This window comes from Chiloscyllium plagiosum, unplaced genomic scaffold, assembly GCF_037043375.1.
Source record: "Chiloscyllium plagiosum isolate Xiang-an unplaced genomic scaffold, Cpla_swu_hap1 HiC_scaffold_22, whole genome shotgun sequence".
Lineage (NCBI taxonomy): Eukaryota > Metazoa > Chordata > Chondrichthyes > Orectolobiformes > Hemiscylliidae > Chiloscyllium > Chiloscyllium plagiosum.
Window position 1 is genome coordinate 23580269 of NW_028270160.1, and position 18231 is coordinate 23598499.

Consider the following 18231-nt stretch of genomic DNA (forward strand, 5'->3'; position numbering starts at 1 on the left):
TGGATGGACAAGGTCTTTTCCCTGGGGTGGATGGGTCCAGAACTCGAGGGCATAGGTTTAGGGTGGAAGGGGAAAGATATAAGAGAGACCTAAGGGGCAGCTTTTTAGCACAGAGGATGGTACGTGTATGGCATGAGCTGTCAGAGGAAGTGGTGGAGGCTGATACAATTGCAACATTTAAAAGACATTTGGATGGATATATGAATAGGAATGATTTGGAGGGATATGGGCCAGGTGGGACTACATTGGGTTGGGATATCTGATCGGCATGGACCAAAGGGTCTGTTTCCGTGCTTAACATCTCTATGACTCTATGATTATAGTAGGTCCAAATTAAAAAGGAAACATTTTGTGTATAATGAGCTTGGACGGCCTTTTTAAAAACAAATTTGGCCACCTCATTTTTTTAAAATGGAGAGGCTCTCTAAAAATGTGCAACAGAGAAGAATCTGGGTGTTCTTGGTGGTCAAAACACAAAAGAGCTAGCATACAAGTACAGCAGGTGATTAAGGCAGCAAATGGAATTTTAGACTTTATTGCTAGAGGTTTAGTGTTTTTACATAGGGAAGTCTTCTTACAACTGTACAGGTGCCGTGAGGTCATACCAGAGCTCTGTGTACAGTGTTGCCCCCATATATAAAAAAGATATGCTAGCATTGAAGGCAGTTGAAAAGAGATTCAGTAGGCTGATTCCTGGAACAATGGGGTTGACTTATCAAGAATGGAGAAACAGTTTAGCATTAATAATTAGAGTTGAGAAGGATAAGGCAAGATCTTATTGAAACATACAAAATTCTGAGACAGTTTGACAAAGTACATGCTGTGAAGGGATTTCCACTAAATGGGGGAATCTCAAACTAGGATATAGCTCCAGAATAAGGGAATAAGGCTACAGAATAAAGAATTCCTGCAAATTAAAGTCTTCTCCAAGAAAGTAATGAATGTCTGGAACTGTCTACCCGAAGAGTTGTGGAAGCTGAATCACTGAATATGTTTAGAAGAAGGAATTGAGGACTATGAGGAGCTGCCATGAAAGATAATTTGACGCCTGGGGTCAAGATCTTATAGAATGATGGGGCAGGCTTGAGGGGTTGAATAGCCAATTCTTGCTCCTGCTTAATTACATGGTTAACAAATAGTAAAAATAAAACTCATGGTCTCATCAAGCCATGTTTCATTCTGTCCAATATTACCACAGCTGGGATCAAAACAGTTGTATCAAATGACCTTGTTTAGAAGCCGAAGCAAATGAGTCATCCCTAACATTAACAATGGTATAATGCAGTATTCATTTTTATAACAATACCTACCAAGATTCCATATCAGACTTTTCTTATGTAAAAACAGAAAATAGTTTTAAATAGTCAGTTTGCCTTGAGAAAAATGTTATTCAAACACTAAATGGAACAAATAAAAATAACTTTTAAATCTATAGCAATACAATGTCATGGTAGAATAAACACAAACACAAACATAAACGTAAACACAAACCTTAGAACTAGTTGGAAAGATCAAGCTAATTTCTAGAAAATAGTTTCAAAACATAAAAGCTGCCTACTGCTGACATAAAATTGAAAAGTTCAGTCAAAAAAGGTTATTTAATTTTGAAAAATATTCACACTAGTTTAGTAGCAAATGTGCTTGTGAGGTCACTGTCAACTTTTCACTTATTTGCCCTGTGCAAGTGAGTTACACCTCGTTATTCTGAACCATCTGGATTATACTCCAGACAAACATACACACCCTTTACCTAATGGTTTAAGGAAAGGCTTATAGACAATTCCAAACTGCAAAACAAAATAGAGCCAAGCACATAGGTGTAGGTTTTCACAGTACAGGCTAACACATGAAAAAGTCTGCCAGAGTAAGGGAGCAGACTTGTATTTCTTGGTTATATGAAACAATTTCAAGGCACAGCATGAATGAGTTATGATTATACACACTGTCATTAAAACTCTTGATGTCAATTTAATGAAGTGTTGGAGTTCAGACAAAACCTCTTTCCTTTTCTGCTGGCCCAGCTTGGATATACTATTCATGAAGGGGTGGAATTATACATTTTGTGGACTCAACATTGAGATCTCCAATTTCAAATAACCTCCCTTCCCATTCCCCACTCCCTTTCCAGCCCCTCCTTTTCCCTTCCATTCCTTTGACCTACCCTTCCTTTCTGTAGACAAGCAGGAGGCTGGAAGAACACAGCAAGCCAGGCAGCATCAGGAGGTGTAGAAGTCAATGTTAGAGGTGTAACCCTTCTTCAGAACTCCTGAAACATTGGCTTCTGCACCTCCTGATGCTGCCTGGCTTGCTGTGTTCTCCCAGCCTCTTATTATTTACCTTGGATTCCAGCATCTGCAATTTTTTTGTCTCAACCCTTCCTTCCAGCTACCAAGCGGATTCATTCCTCCCGGCGACCCACAGGCTATACCCCCTACCTGTGATCACCTATCAGTACCACAGCACTCAGCCCTTCTCTCTAACCAGAACCCTTCCCCAACACCCAACTGCAACCACACACACAGCCCCACAACTTCTGCAACTCCCCTTACACTAACCCCAGTCCTAAAAAAGGGTTATGCCCAAAATGTTGACTTCTCAACCTCCTAATGCTGCCGCTGGATTGCTATGTTCTTCTAGCCTCCTGCTTGTCTACTAATAATTGTAAAGCAATTTATATGTACACAGCATTACGAATAGAACATTCCAACATCCTTCAAAGGAACATTATCAAACAAAATTTGATGCCAAGTAATGAAAGGAACTTCCTTTGTTCATGAGATGTGAGGGCAGATGACCAAAGCCTCGGTCAAAGTGGCAAACTTTAAGGAGTATTTTAAAGGAGAAAAGATGGAGACAGAATATAAAAGAGGGGTATAGAACTGGAGAGGTTTAGAGAGGGATGCCAAAGCTCAAGGCTCGGCAGAAGTCATAACCATCGGTAGTGCAGCAATAACATCACAGATGTTCAAGGGCACAGAATTAGAGGAGCACAGTTATCATGTGTTGTTAGGCTGGAGTAGGTACAGAGATATGGAGAACAGGGAGGGGCAAAGTCTGAGAGATTTTAAATTCAGATGTGAAGTTTAAAATTAAGGTCTAATAATAGCTTGATTGACATGGTTTGGCCAGAATATTGCAGTTTTATTTTATAACTGGCTAAAAGTAAGAGCCTTAATGGAGCAAGTATTTCAATAAATGCTGATCAAAAATGGGGTGGGGAAAGGAGTGGGCACGATGGCAGCAACACAAAGGAAGGGAAAAAAATCCATCGTAACTTAGAGAATTAACATCGGCAGAACAAACTTTTATCGAGAAGTAAGAATTGAATGGATCAAAGAAACAAAATCCAGGAAAGCAAAAGAAAGAGGGCTAGGGTGGAACGGTGGCTCAGTGGTTAGTAGTGCTGCCTCACAGCGCCAGGCACCCAGGTTTGATTCCTGCCTCAGGTGACTGTCTGTGTGGAGTTTGCACATTGTCTGTGTGAGTTTCCTCCCACAATCCAAAGATTGGAGGTCAGGTGAATAGAGCATGCTAAATTGCCCATAGTGTTAGGTGTCATAGTCAGGGGTAAATATAGGGTAGGGGAATGGGTCTGGGTGGGTTACTGTTCAGAGGGTCGGTGTGGGCTTGCTGGGCCGAACAGCCTGTTTCCATACTGAAGGGAATCTAGTCTAAAGACTTCTGTAGATATGGGCATTGAAGTATTTTTGAAGTGCTGATAGAATTAATGCGCAGACAGCTCCCACAGACATCGGACGGATTTTCTGCTGGCCAGACAGTTGTTATTGCAGTTAGATGGGAGTTACCTTGTGGAATCTCTACTGCAGCAAACTCCAAATGACTTGTCTGGGAAACTGAATTTTTGCTGGGCAATTCCTCTATGTGCGGACCCTTCTGAAAGCATCCATTCAAATGGAAACTTCAGACGGTTCCAATATAATGGGGAGGTGATGGTCTAGTGGTATTATTGCTGGACTGGTAATCTAGAGACCCAGGTAATGTTCCTGGGACCAGGGTTCAAATCCCACCGTGGCAAATGGTAGAATTTGAATTCAATAAAAATCTGGCATTGGGAGTCTAATGATGACCACAAATAGATTTCCAATTATTGGAAAAACCCATCTGGTTCACAAATGTCCTTGAGAGAAAGAAACTGCCAACTTTACCTGATCGGCCAACATGTGATTCCAGACCCAAAGGTAATGTGATTAACTCTTACCTGTCTTCTGGGCAGTTAAGGATGGACGATTAATACTGGCCTAGCTAGTGATGCCCTCATCCCATGAATGAATAAAAAAAAATCAGTAAAATAATTACATAGGAGAAGTTGGACTGTTAAATGCATAGTCCAACTCCTAACTCCTTGTCTAACTATTAAACAGACTCATATTTGCTTCATACAACTGTTGGACCCAACCATTCCCCTGCCCCTGCCAAATCTAACCCAAATCAAAATCCCCACACCCTACACCACCCTCTCAACCTGACCAAAGTTCTCAAAGATATTGCTCTAATCCACTTCAAAATAGTGCCATAGTTATTTTACTTTTTTTGCCCGAGGTGGTTTAATAATACATCCAATTTAGTCCTGTATTTAGATTTTTTTGTAGAGATGCTGGAGCAGAGCATGAACCCACAATCCTCTGACTCAGAATAGTATGCTATCTGAGTCACAGCTAACACGGTGGATATTTTTATACACATCTGTAATTGTGCAACAAATATTAAAAATAAAATTGTTAAGCTACATAAACGAGGTGCTACACACAGCTGCAATAATAATGACTACAACAAACACCTTACTTTAACATGGGCCTGAAAGAAAACAATTATCTGGCAAAAATGTACTTATATGGGATAGAGATGGATTGTAGGGGGCAGTGTAAGGCAATTATGATCTGTCAAATTACAGTTATACAGGATGACAATATAGACAGTTCAAAAGTTGAATTTATTTGATTAGTGAAGAAACAAAAATGAGTTACATTGCTGAGTGTTTAAAATGGACCATCAAATGGTGAGACAAGAGAGAGAACTAAATCTGCAAGTATATTTCAAAGAAATCTTAAAATAATGCAGCATATCAGTAAGAAACTTCAATTGCTACAATCTGCAGTGAAAAAAAATACATAAAAGGCAAGGGTGATAAAGAATTTGTGGACTATGTACAGGCAAACGTCCTAATCAGAATGTTTCCAAGTCGATAAGGAGCAAAGCAACTGTGGATTTCACCTGCAGAATTAAGTACGGTAGGGAAACAATGGAAAACATAAATGGGAGTGCAAAGTTTTCTACAAGCTTATAAATGTAAAAAGATACTTAGAGGAACGATGGGACTGGTTAAAGACATAAAAAGGAAATTTTCTTGTGGAGGTAAAGGGCATGAATCACTGGAAATTGCTTTCACAAAAGCTGAAGAACTTAATCTCATAGTACATGATGCGGAGGTGCCTGTGTTGAAGTGGGGTGGACAAAGTTAAAAATCTCGCAGCATAAGGTTATAATCCAAAAGGTTTATGTGGAAGTACAGTCAGCTTCTATTCTAAGTTGCCCCATTTTAAATTACGTTGTTGCAATATCATGATATAACAATGCCATGTACGTGCATTTCGAATCATGATTTCTGTTTTAGCATAATTTTATACCAAGATCAAAGTTGCATCGTATGATCAATTGACACAATTTGTAGCAGCTGCTCCCATTCCCCAACCCTCTCCAGTTCAATGCTTCCCCATCACCACTACCCTACCCCACCCCCCTCCCCACTCCCCCACTTCCAACTCTTCCACTTGCAACTAGTCTCATCTCTCTCTGTCACAATCCCTCTCCTGAGCCCTTGCTGACATCAACGGTTTGGACCAGGAAGTGGCAATTAAGGACAAGCAGGAAAGAGAAGCAGCAAGCAGATAGAATCGGTAAGTGAGAAAGTCGGGGTACAAAAGGATCAGCGAGTGGGAGAGCAGCAGGCAGTTGGTAACTATTATGAGTTATTTTTCTTTTCTAAAATTATTTTAACAGATCCTCAATTACAATTTAGGATTAGTAAGGTGCAATTTTCCAACTCTTCCTGACAAGAAAGATTCAAAGAACTGAACTAGCTATTACATAGGTTGTAATGGGAAGATCTGAGATGCTTAGTGCAATTTCATTTAAAGTTGCACTTTCCTCAAGAACACAACTAATATTAAGCAAGAAATTACTACAGAAGACAAGGAAATCAAGAGATTTATTTCTTTATTCTTTCATGGGACATAAGTGTCACTAGCAAGGCCAGAATTTATTTTTTTATCCCTATTTTCTATTGATCTGAGTGAATTACATGGTCATATCAGATGCATGAGTATGTGAATCTGTGATAGATAGCCGATTTCCTTCTTTAAAGGATATCAGTGAACCAAAGGAGTTTTATGATTATTGTTAATGATTTAATTTATTAAAAATTCCAGAGTTATTCATTGAATTTAAATTCAACCGCTAATGTGATTGGATTTCAATGCATCTCCCCAGATCATGTGTCTGGGATGCTGGATTACTGGTACAGTGATATTATCACCACGCTACCACCTTCTACAAGTGGTAAAAGTACAAAAGAGATATTAAATAGGTTAGCATCAGTCAAAATTACGAATTAAACCAGTGCATACAGAGTGTATCATCATTCAAAAAGGGTGAGAAATAAATGCAACAACATCAATCATGTTAAAACTACAAGACCATTGCAAAGATAAAATTCAGTCACACTTGGAGAAGCATGGATTATTTACGAACAAGAATCAAAAGCAAATGTGTTTCATTAATTTGACTAAGCTCTTTCAGAGCATTTATGTGATAAGGTCATGAAGCAGCTGTTGTACATTTGGACGTACAAAAGCAGTTAATAAAATGTCACATAACAGAAATTTTTGGAAAAAAAGTAAATGGCACTAAAGGGACTGTAGGAATTTGAGTACATAATTGACTAAGTGCTCGGAGGTAATGAGAGATTCAAAGAACAGTACATGTTTTCTTGATTGGAGATAAGAATGCAGTGGGGGCCCTCAGAAGTCTGTATTAGGGAGCAAAGACTTTTCACATAATTTGTAAAAGACATGTACTACGTGCGATAAAGGTGTTCCTTTAACAACGTTATGGAGTCCTTGGTTTTTCCAGAGAGGTTGTAAACGACACATGTTCCGAAAGGTCTGAGTTTGGGTGGGCTTTAGGGCTAATTTGATAACAGCTAACAGATACTGCCTCAGACAGAAGGCTTTCAAATTAAAAAAAAACACATTTGTATAATGAAAGCAGAGTGGCCAGTTCTCCTAGCTCAGCTTTTCTCTGATTTGGTTTTTTTTAAAAAGCAGTGAGTGTGAAGAAAGACTGATAGACCCAGAGGCAGGTCCATACTGATCTCTCTCTGACTTCTCTCCTATAGGAACTTGTTTGATTTTACCTTTTGTGCTAATGGGTGTTTATGGGGATTGTTGCAAGTATCGGGAACAGCATCATTAAGTTGGGATAGGCTGTTGGGTTTTCGGATAGTATAAGTTATTTGGTATTCTGTTTTCCGTAATTTATGTTTCATTCTGTAATTTTGTAAATAAATTCTCTTTTGCTTAAAACTAAGTGGCTTGACTAGCTAATTCTTTAATGGAATACCAACTTTACACCTGCTTAAAACAACTAGCAAAATTAGGGTTTGGGCTACCTTCTTGAAATATTTTGAGGGGTCTGGCCTGATCCATAACAGATGTCATCGAAAGTATTTTAAAATTTTAAAATTTAAAATTCACATAAAACTTGGCAAAATAATAAATAATGAGGATGGGAAGAGGACATAGACAGAATCCTGAAATTGGGCAGACAAATGAGAAGCACAATTTAATACAATTAAATATGAAGTGAAGCACTCAGAGTAAAGGCCCCATTTGCTCCAAATCCCAAATACCATTATATAACATTGGTTAATTCTTTTTTTTTTAGATTAGATTAGATTACTTACAGTGTGGAAACAGGCCCTTCGGCCCAACAAGTCCACACCGACCCGCCGAAGCGCAACCCACCCATACCCCTACATTTACCCCTTTAACCTAACACTACGGGTAATTTAGCATGGCCAATTCACCTGACCCGCACATCTTTGTGACTGTGGGAGGAAACCGGAGCACCCGGAGGAAACCCACGCAGACACGGGGAGAATGTGCAAACTCCACACAGTCAGTCGCCTGAGGCGGGAATTGAACCCGGGTCTCTGGCGCTGTGAGGCAGCAGTGCTAACCACTGTGCCACCGTGCCGCCCACCTTTCTCCTAGCTTTTTGTCACAAATGTTATTTACAAGAATTCTGTTACATATGTCAAGCAAGTTTGAAGTTATGAGCAGTTGTTTCAGGCAGAGATTAGCCTATTCACTTCCTAAAATCACAAACAAAAGACCATTTTATTTAAGTAGACATTTGAAAAGACACATTGTCTTCAAATCATTTTTCTACAGCCATTCCATATGAAGATTTTCATCCATTCTGAATTGTGGGTCTGAGGTAACTAAATTGTTCACCTCAGCATTCTGTTATGACCTTCAGCTAATGGTAATACTGCATAAGTCAAGATTCCGGAGTGAAAACTGGCTTGATAGGCTACACATTTTATTTTTTGCAATTTGATTACCATGGTGGTCAAATAACATTCACATGAAGCTGTTAATGTACTGTTAACAACAAAAAAATTAAGTTTACTACACGAGAAAAAATAAGAAAATTTGGAAAGATTTCATGTTCAACAGGAAGATAGACTCAATCCTTTTCTCAGCAAAATCCTTTACAGACACAACTTGGATGATATATCACTCCTATCTTTACATACAAGTTTTTATTGAACTAACCAGCCATAAAAGTTTCCTTTCAGCAACTCTTTTTTTATTCACCAGATGTGGTGAATGCTGTGTGTTCCTGAGTTGCATTGTCACCCTGGTTAACACATTGACTTCTATTAATTAACTCAAATATAAACTTAAAGCTTTGACTACTTTTAAACTAGTAAACTGCACAACCACTAGTAAAGATCTTTAGTTTGGAATTGTTTCTGGCCTATGGGCTTCCCTTCTATGTATCAAGTCAACAAAAGCACTAATTATCTCACCAAGTAGTTGTTTGAGAAGTTTAGCTCAAGTCACATGATTTCGGAGAAATGCTGTCTTTAGGTCACTATTCCAAATAACTTCTGACCCTTAAAAAAAGGACCTGAAAACCATAAATACCAAGTCCCCACATAATAAAACATTTTTCCACAGGTAGAGCTTGATGACGCATAGTGCTTCGTCTTTGGCAAGAGACTCAAAGTTCTGTGATGACGACCTTTGAGGACATCCTCAAAGTGTTTCCACTACCTTTCAGGTAATCATTTGCAAAGATGAAATTTGAAGTAGGGAGCTTGCTTTGGACTGATTATGTCAGTCATGTGGATAATGTGCCACCCAGAGTGACAGAAATTAGTGCCTCCATTCTGGGAATATTGGCCTAAAATGTTAGCCTGAAAGAGGGCACTAATACTGGAATGCCTACCCTGCCATTGTATTTGCAGGATCTCGCAGAAACATTACTGGTGAAATTTTTTGAGGGATTTACAGTGTCTGCTGTTCCTCCATGTTCCAACATGTATAGGAGAGTTCTTAACTCTGTGCCCTGTAAACCCTGAGATTGATGTCAGATTTGAGATCTTTGTCATGAAAAATTCTGTTCCTCAGACAGCTGAGGAACAACATGCTGGTAAAAAAAAAACTGAGTTTCATCATTGATATCTGTCCATAAAGAAAAATATTTCCAGGACGTGAGAATTAATCCACTTTTGCTGTCGTCAGCAATTACTCACTAATAAGTATAACTGTCTACTTCGGAAATTCTGTTTCACTGGTCATGAGTTCTGCAAGTCCTTGCATGGCTAATGAGTCTGCTCTTAGAGCCGCGTCTCCAACCTCACATTTGGCAGGTCTTTGCAGGTGGTGGAATTGGTCCTTGGCTTTGAAATCAGTAGCATTGTTTTCTCCTGTTGCTTTTCCATACTTGCTCTTGCCAATAGGTGTTCTCAAAGCATTGCCTCCCTTCATTAAGGGGCTTCTTCAAAGTCATTTTTCTCTGAACAAGGTTCTCCCACACATTAATATCTATGCAGCATTTCTTGAAGGAAATCTTCAGGGAGTTTTTGAAATGCTTCTTTTGACCTCTTCTCATTCTCGTGTCTTCTTTGAGCTCAGTGAAGTTTGCTTGATTTGACAGTTAGCTCTCAGGCATCCTATGCATGTAGGCAGCCCCACAGAGTTGATTTCAAATGATCATTGCCTTAATACTAGTGCAACGGACTGCTTCAAAGGCAGTAATGTTAGTACATCTGCCCTCCCAGCTGATGTAGGTAATACATCTCAAACAGCATTGATGATACCTCTCACGGGCCTTGAGCTGGCATCAATACATAATCCAAGAATTGGATGGATGACTGCCTGAAAACACAAGGATCTTGGTATCAGCACAGATGTTAAGGTCATTGAAGACTCTCGTTCTTTATGTGTCCAAAGTCAGCATTCACAGATCGGATGCGACATTGAATCTCCATATCGGTGTCAGCTTTATACCAGAGGGTGTTTCCCAGCTATGGTAAAAACATTCCATATTTGGGAGGATTTCTCAATTGATCTTAATGGAGGGATGGACCAGAACTTAACCTGGGCCTGGTTGGTGAAATATGGCAGTCTTCTTGAGGTTGAGGCAGAGACTAATTCTTTTGTACAATTCCACGAAGGCATTATGAGAAGACTGAAGATTGTCTTCTAATAAAGCAGGGATGACATTGTCATCAACATACTGAAGTTCCATAAGCGAGGTCAATGTCATTTTCTTCTTGGATTTCAACTGGTTGAGGTAGAAATGCTTTCCATCCATGTGTAGACAATGTCCATATCACTGGGAAGCTTGTTCGTGACAAGATGAAAAATGATGGTGATAAAGATGGAGAAGTGCATGTGTTTTTTTTGCGCATGTGACAGCCATTAAGTTCAACATTTTGGGGGATTGTGTTGTTAAAACTAAATTGCACAATATTTATATTGTAAATGTGGCAAAGTTGAATGTTTTTGAACATTGCCTTCAAATGATATATCCTGTCTTGACATCGAAGGATTCTGTCATATTATTGTCAGTTAGGGCCATCACTGACGTCTTATTGTTGAGGAGACAGAGGATGTTGATCAGTTTCTCTGGAAACTGCCACTTTTCTTGAAGACAATGGTGATGACAACATCCCTAAAATTGGCAGGGATTTCTTCTTTGCCCCAGATTTTCAGGAACAGTTCTGGGAGATGGTGGGCAAGCCCTGCTCTTCCAAGTTTAAAAGCTCCACCGGAATCCAGTCTAACTAGATTAGATTAGATTAGATTAGATTAATCCTGCAACTTTTCTATTCTTTCTTTAGATACATTAGGTAGAAGTCCAAGGTCATCTATGATAGGTTGTTGGGGTATTTCCTCAAACTTGTCTTCATCGATAACTGCATCATGGTTGAAGATTGTCTTCTAATAAAGCAGGGATGACATTGTCATCAACATACGTGTTCACTCCATCGAAGGCTGATTTTTTTTCTGTTTCGCAAAAGTGTTCCATCTTTACTCTGATTTGAGGCCAAGGGCATGGATCTGTAAATTACCTTCATGGCACTGAAAAAACCTCAAAAATGTTGCTTGTCAGCAAGGAGTTGCAGCTCTTTCGCTTTCTCAGTCCACCATTGGTTCCTGATTTCCCCAGTTATTCATTGTAACTCTGCTTTCTGATTGATAAAATCTCCTCTAACTTGCTGGTGGTATCATTTTGAATCATAGAATCCTTGCAGTTTGGAAGCAGGCTATTCAATCCATCAAGTCCACACCGACCCTCCTAATCTATCCCTGTAACCTGCATTTCCCATGGCCAACCCAACTAACCTACATGTCGCTGGACACTATGGCAATTTAGCATGGCCAATCCACCTAACCTGTACATCATAGGACTGTGAGAGGAAGCCAGAGCACTCAGCAGAAACCCCACAGACTCGGGGAAAACATGCAAACTCCACACAGTCACCCAAGAATAGAATTGAACCTGGGGCCCTGGTGGTATGAGGCAGTGCTAATCACTGAGCCACCATGCCGTTTTGCTAGACACAGAGCTTTCCTCCTCTTATTGATGAGATCTCGATTGATCTGGCCATTCTCAAAGATTAGTCTGACCATCAACAGTTTCTTCACAGCGTAAGATAATGGCAATCTTCAGATTCTTCCAGGTTTCACCTATTCCATTAATATAAACTCTTTGGAGATTTGGGTGAAGACAATGTTGGAGGTTCGCTACTCTACTTGGCTCTTGAAGCCAATCCATAATAATTTCTTTTGAGTTGATTTTACATCTTCAGTTGTTTCTGGTGGCATTCGCTAGACATAAGGGAACAGATGAACTGGTCATCTGCACTGATTACTGCTTTCGTCATAGTAAAAATTACTTTTGGTTTCAGGACTGATTGATGACTTAGTCAATTATATGCCAGTGTTTTGATTGTGAATGCCTTCAAGAAGTCTTGAGTTTGTTGTTTTGGCAGAAGTGTGTTAAAGCCAATCAGCTGGTATTCCTTACATTTGGTGAACAGTGGTTGAGAGTCCTGTCCACCCTAGCACTGACGTTTTCAAGGAGGATCATTTTATCACACTTGAGCATCTTGGGGTGTATGGTACCCAGAGTGGAGTAGAAGCTTTTGGGCTAACTTGTGGCATCAAGGTTTAGAGCACAGGCTTACAACCGTTGCCTGCTGGTTCTTGGCAAGTTGCAGACAGGGAGTCATTAAGTAATCACTGATGCCAACAGGGAGCTCTGAGAGGTAGTTGCCAAGTTTGTTCTTGATGGTGAATCTGATTCCATTCATCCTAGGTTGATTTGTAGGTTTTCCTATCCAGAAGAAGCACCATCTTCTTCACTCAATTGCCCTTTGCCTGGTCTTCCAGTCTCCAGCAGGGCATAAATATCGATGCTGAAGTATCCAAGCTCATGGGCACAAGGGCAGTTCTTCATTCTAGATGATGCTTTGCTCTTCATCCATGAGCGTTTGTACATTCCAGGTTCCAAGATTGCCATTGATTTTCAAACCATAGCCTGCTGGATGCAGTTTTCCAGCCAGGTTGGTGACAGAAGAGATCATTTTTAGAGCACATTTTCTAGCCCTTTCCCCCCGAGGGGTAAGAGGAGTGAAGAGGGCTGCTTAATGATGAAGTATGCTGTCGAAATGCACTTCTGTGCCTATTTCAAGAGTGAAATAACTGGGTCAAACTCCATTAATTATATACTGGTTGAAAGATGGAAAAATCCAGATGTCATGATCCCGTCCCCATCAATTTTGCCCATCGCCAGAGGCGGTGTTTGAGAGTGGTTAGCATGCGTCAGTCTGCATGTGTGTCTCTCTCTCTGTATTGCACGGGAAGGGAACCTCTTTAACTGGAGATTTCTATAATACTGCAGCCTTCATCTGTTGTTGCAGCCGATCATATCATAAAAATATCTTCTGCCTGGATCATGGTTTCAAAATTTGCTTTGGATTGTGCTTTGTCTAGTTCTTTCCTTCTAACCTTACCACCATGGGTCGCCCTGCCAAGAGTTAATAATATTTTTTCTTTTAAAAATATACTTTCTTCATAAAAAAAATCTTTATTGTAGTAGCACATGACTAAGTTGGCAATATGGCCATTTGGGCTTTTTTAGCAAACACAAGATGGCAGGAAAGATTTGACAGTTACATACAGCAGTTGCTCACAGCTTGACTTGTAAGCTCTATATAGATATACTAGATAAGATTCTCAGTAGGAAGAAACACTACAGAAGTTAATCAGGTTCCTGTGAAAAGGCGGTTCTAAAGTTATAAGCATTTTAGTAAAGGGAATTTATGTAAAGTTTGATTTAGCCACAGTCTCAAGTTTGTTATTTAGCCTAAAGAGCAGAAGGAAAAGTCTGACCCTATTGTACTTTGATCAGTTTAGGGAATTGGAGAATTAGAAGGGCAAACAACAAATTAGTGTGAAAAGGTTAGAGGCTTAATGCATTATTGGGGAAGATAAAGTAATAAATGGTGTAAACACGAGCTCCGAAAAAACATTGACCACCAGGTTGTAAAAAGAGGTCACAACTGAGCGAGATAAACAACTGAAACTTAAATGCAGATTTAGCTAATTTGAACAAATTCTTACATCCAAAGATCAAGGGAAGAGTGACAAAGACAGATTACAAAATACAGAATGAAGATGTGGCTGGTCCCTAGTTGTCTGTGTAATCTAAACAAGTTTCATTTAATGGTTTGGTAAAGTTACGAAGTGTTTGAATTTCACACTCATCCTGTTAATTAATAATGGATAGTGCTCAGATTGGAAATAGTAAAATTTTATTTAAAAATGAAACTTTAGTTGAAAATTCACTCAAAAGCATGTAAATAGCAGGCGTCGTAAGCTGCAGTTGTAAGTCAGAGGGACTGGTATCTGATCTCTCAGGCTGAAGCGAGAGAAGAGTTGTTCTGAAATTGTCAGCTATGTCACAGTAACTATATTAGAGGAATGGTCACCAAACCCAAATTGTTAACTCTGATTTCTCTGCACTGATGCTGCCAGACATGCTGAGCTTTTCCAGTAACTTCTCTTTTTGAACTTTATATTACAGTTAATTTTAAAGACAATTTTTAAAGACAATTGGGAGAAATTAATATCGTTCTTTATCTGCCATGCTAAAAAAGGACAGAATTTGGATGAGTTCTTAGTAAACAATGCAGTGCAGCTGGCAAATGTCTAGGAAGGAATAAATCTGTCAGAGGCATTGTAAGATCTCAAAGACAGATGATGGAGGTATCTTGGAAACATCATGAGATTACAGGAAGACCTAGAGCTGTCCATGGAGTTGTCCATCATTGATTGTATGTTTACTGGATTGATTGTATTGATTCAGCAGCTAACAATGATATCAACATTGCATGTAATTATTGTAACGCAAAGGTATAAAAATATTGCATTTTGCTGGGAATCTCACTGTGTTATTGACCTCCAATCTGAACTTGATAATTAAAGGGTTACTGCCCCCCACGTGAAGGCTAGATTTGGGGTGGTCTCTGGCTTCTCCCATGTATGTGGTAATAGGGCTCTGAATAAAGATCGCTTTTGCTAAGGAACACAGGACATAAGAGTCCTCTTTGATATTTCTCTCTACAATAATATAGTTACAATTGCAGTTTGGTTCTATACAATAGCATGTCGAGGAAACAAACAAACTTTGGAGTTTCACTTTATCTCAACAAACCAAAGACACCTCTTACAAACAAGGCTATATTTACATGCATTTGAGGTACTTGGAGGGCCTGTTAACTGAATGAACCCTCATTTAACTTCAGCAGGAAGACCTCAGACAGTGGTCTTTCCCCACTGCACTCTGGTAGCAGCTGGCCAAGCTTGATAACCTCTGATGGCATTTTTCTCAGGCTCGACAGAACATTCAAACTGCTTTACTGCAGCAAGGAGCCAATCCACAGAAAAGTACTCTACTTTACTCAGAGTCTTACGGTTTGATCTTTCTATTTAATATGACAGTGCTACCCAGCAAGAACAGTCTGGTAGAGGACGTGTTGCCTTAGGTCCATTTCTTTCATATGCCTCTCAGGATGCATGAATGATGGCTTGGAGCTGAGCCTCTAAGTATGTACATAAGTAAATATTATCTGCATACTGCAGCTCAATAACAAAAGTCACAGTTATCATGATTCAGAACACTTATAAAGTGTTCCGCTCATCCTGTAGAAAGATCCAACTCCACTGAGGACCTTAATAGATATGGTGTCGAATGTTGTGATGAGGAAGATGGAGAAGAGTTTGGATACAACTATAGAGCCTCACTTAGCCCCAGTTGCATTCATATTGGGTTGGTGGTGGATTCATTGATGAGAATTATAACATGCATATCAGCATGCAGCAGGCAGAGGATGGTGACAAATTTCTGCCAGCAGTCTGCAAAAGTACTGATCATTGTGTCTAAATAACAGACAGAATTACACCATTAAAAAAAATTCTTTAGATATCAATTTCAGATAATGATAGTCACATTAATGATGAGGTTTGATGATTCTTCTTCATTGTCTTGAAAACACATGCAATTCAACACAAGACTGTTAATGTAGATGTTGCACACACAAGACCATTGCCTTCCTGCCATTCATGTTGAGTCACAACACACATAGGCAAGACTAAATTCTTTGCAAGACCTCGAGGTACACCACCATGCAGGAACCAAGTACAGTATACTACTGTGGGAAAACAGCAACTTGAATTAGACCTTTATGACTAAATATTAAAGTCAACTTGAATTAGACCTATATGACTCAATATTAAAGTCAACTTGAATTAGATCTATATGCCTGGATATTAAAGTCAATGATGTGAGGAACTACTATCTTTGAAAAGTTGAAAAGCGTAGCACTGGAAAAGGTACAGGAGGTCAGGCAGCATCAGAGGAGCAGGAGAGTCATGTTTCAGGTAATAAGTCCTTCCTGATGAAGGGCTTATGCCCAAAATGTTGATTTTTCTGTTCCTCAGATGTTGCCCGACCAACTGTACTTTATCTAGCACCATAATTTAAGTCCTCACTATCTCCCATTTTAGTCACATAGCAAGGTGGAGAATATCATTTATTTCCAGATGATTAATATTCCAATATATATAATGTGAACTACCTCTATTTCACACCAAGTGGATAAGTTATCCTTTGAATTGTTTTAAATGCAGACGTATTAAATTCAATGAACTGCTTCAGCCCTAACTCCTACTTTCATCATACATTCTTACAACAAATGATAAGTTATCTTATAACTCCAAATAATAAGTTAGCTGCCAAGTTTGCAGTCTTTACTTTCAGCTATGATTCCACATGACAAGCAGAAGTCCAGCTATGCCAGATTTATAGCAGTAGACTGAAGTTAAGCGACTCTCATCATAATGTTTCTTCTGCATCAATGTAGGATTGCACTGCAGATTGTTATTTTTCCACGGCCAGGCATTCAAAACTACAATTTTTCTGAGTAAAATTCTTATGCCTCTTCATATATAGATATGAGGTCAATTTTTAATTTTTAAGTTGTGAAATTAAGTTTAGATTTTTAAATTTTAAATAAAATCATTTAAAGCACTATTTTACAGCAACAAGTAGTTCATATAATCATGCTCGAATGTCAATAACCCATTAATTTTAAATTAACTGTATTAAACATTCTGAAGTGAAAACAGGCAAGAATATATTACTGTCACTACAGTAGAGAACTTAATGCTGTGAAATAAAATGCCACTGTCTACAGGCAGTTAGGTTGGAAACAGATATAAATTAAAAGTAATTGCCCAAAGTTCCCAACTACAAACCCCAAAAGTCCAAATAAACTGGAATCTACACTCCCAAAATGGTCCACTGAAGATAGGTCTTTAAATTACATTCCACCATTTTGTGTCCGCAACATTACAGCAGCTTAATAACTCACTTACTATTGTTGATGTTTCACAGTGTGCATTCTCCAAGCATGCAAAATTGGAGAAGTTGGAATTTTATAAATGACATTATCTGAAATACCTGAACTGTATATTTGTGTAGCTCATCTAGAACAAATTCAACTTCTTTAGATGTGGTAAGAGAAGCAAGATTGCCACTACGATTGTAGCAATAAAGTTTTGCATTATCATAGTTTTCTCGACTTGTGTTGATCCGGAGGCAGACATCCCCAACGTGACTCCAACCTTCACCACACAGATGGGCTGAAATTGTAGGAACAAATTCAATTTTTGAACCTCTTTCAAGACCTTGAAATACTCTGATGCAGGGTGAAAAAGCACAAAGAAACTAAGAATTTTATGACATCCTACAAACTTCATTTTTCTCAGATTCTTCTTAAATCATCGATTTAAACAAATTCAAAAGTGAACTTGCACATAATTTCACTTCCACCACATCACAATAAGTTATTCAAATGATAACCTCCTCAAAACTCTGCTAGGCTAATTAGATAGTATTAAAAGCTTGAGTTTAAGATGAATTAAAAATGGAACTCTTTTATTCGACACTTCCACATTTAATTCTTTTGCATAAAATTGAATTTATTTTCTCATTTTCTAAGGGCAATTCTTTTTTTGTTAAACTTTGAAGGCATTATTTTGTTTCTCAAAACATTTTACAGTTTAT

General features: G+C 38.9%; 1 protein-coding gene across 1 annotated transcript in view; it reads right to left on the reverse strand.

Moving 5' to 3' along the window:
• Positions 1-18231, reverse strand: part of atrnl1b (attractin like 1b) — a 947890-nt gene that overhangs the window by 689749 nt on the left and 239910 nt on the right. Inside the window, exon 15 of the mRNA XM_043712811.2 lies at positions 17626-17807. Coding sequence (XP_043568746.1) covers positions 17626-17807 — 182 coding nt within the window. The remainder of the gene's footprint in view (positions 1-17625; positions 17808-18231) is intronic.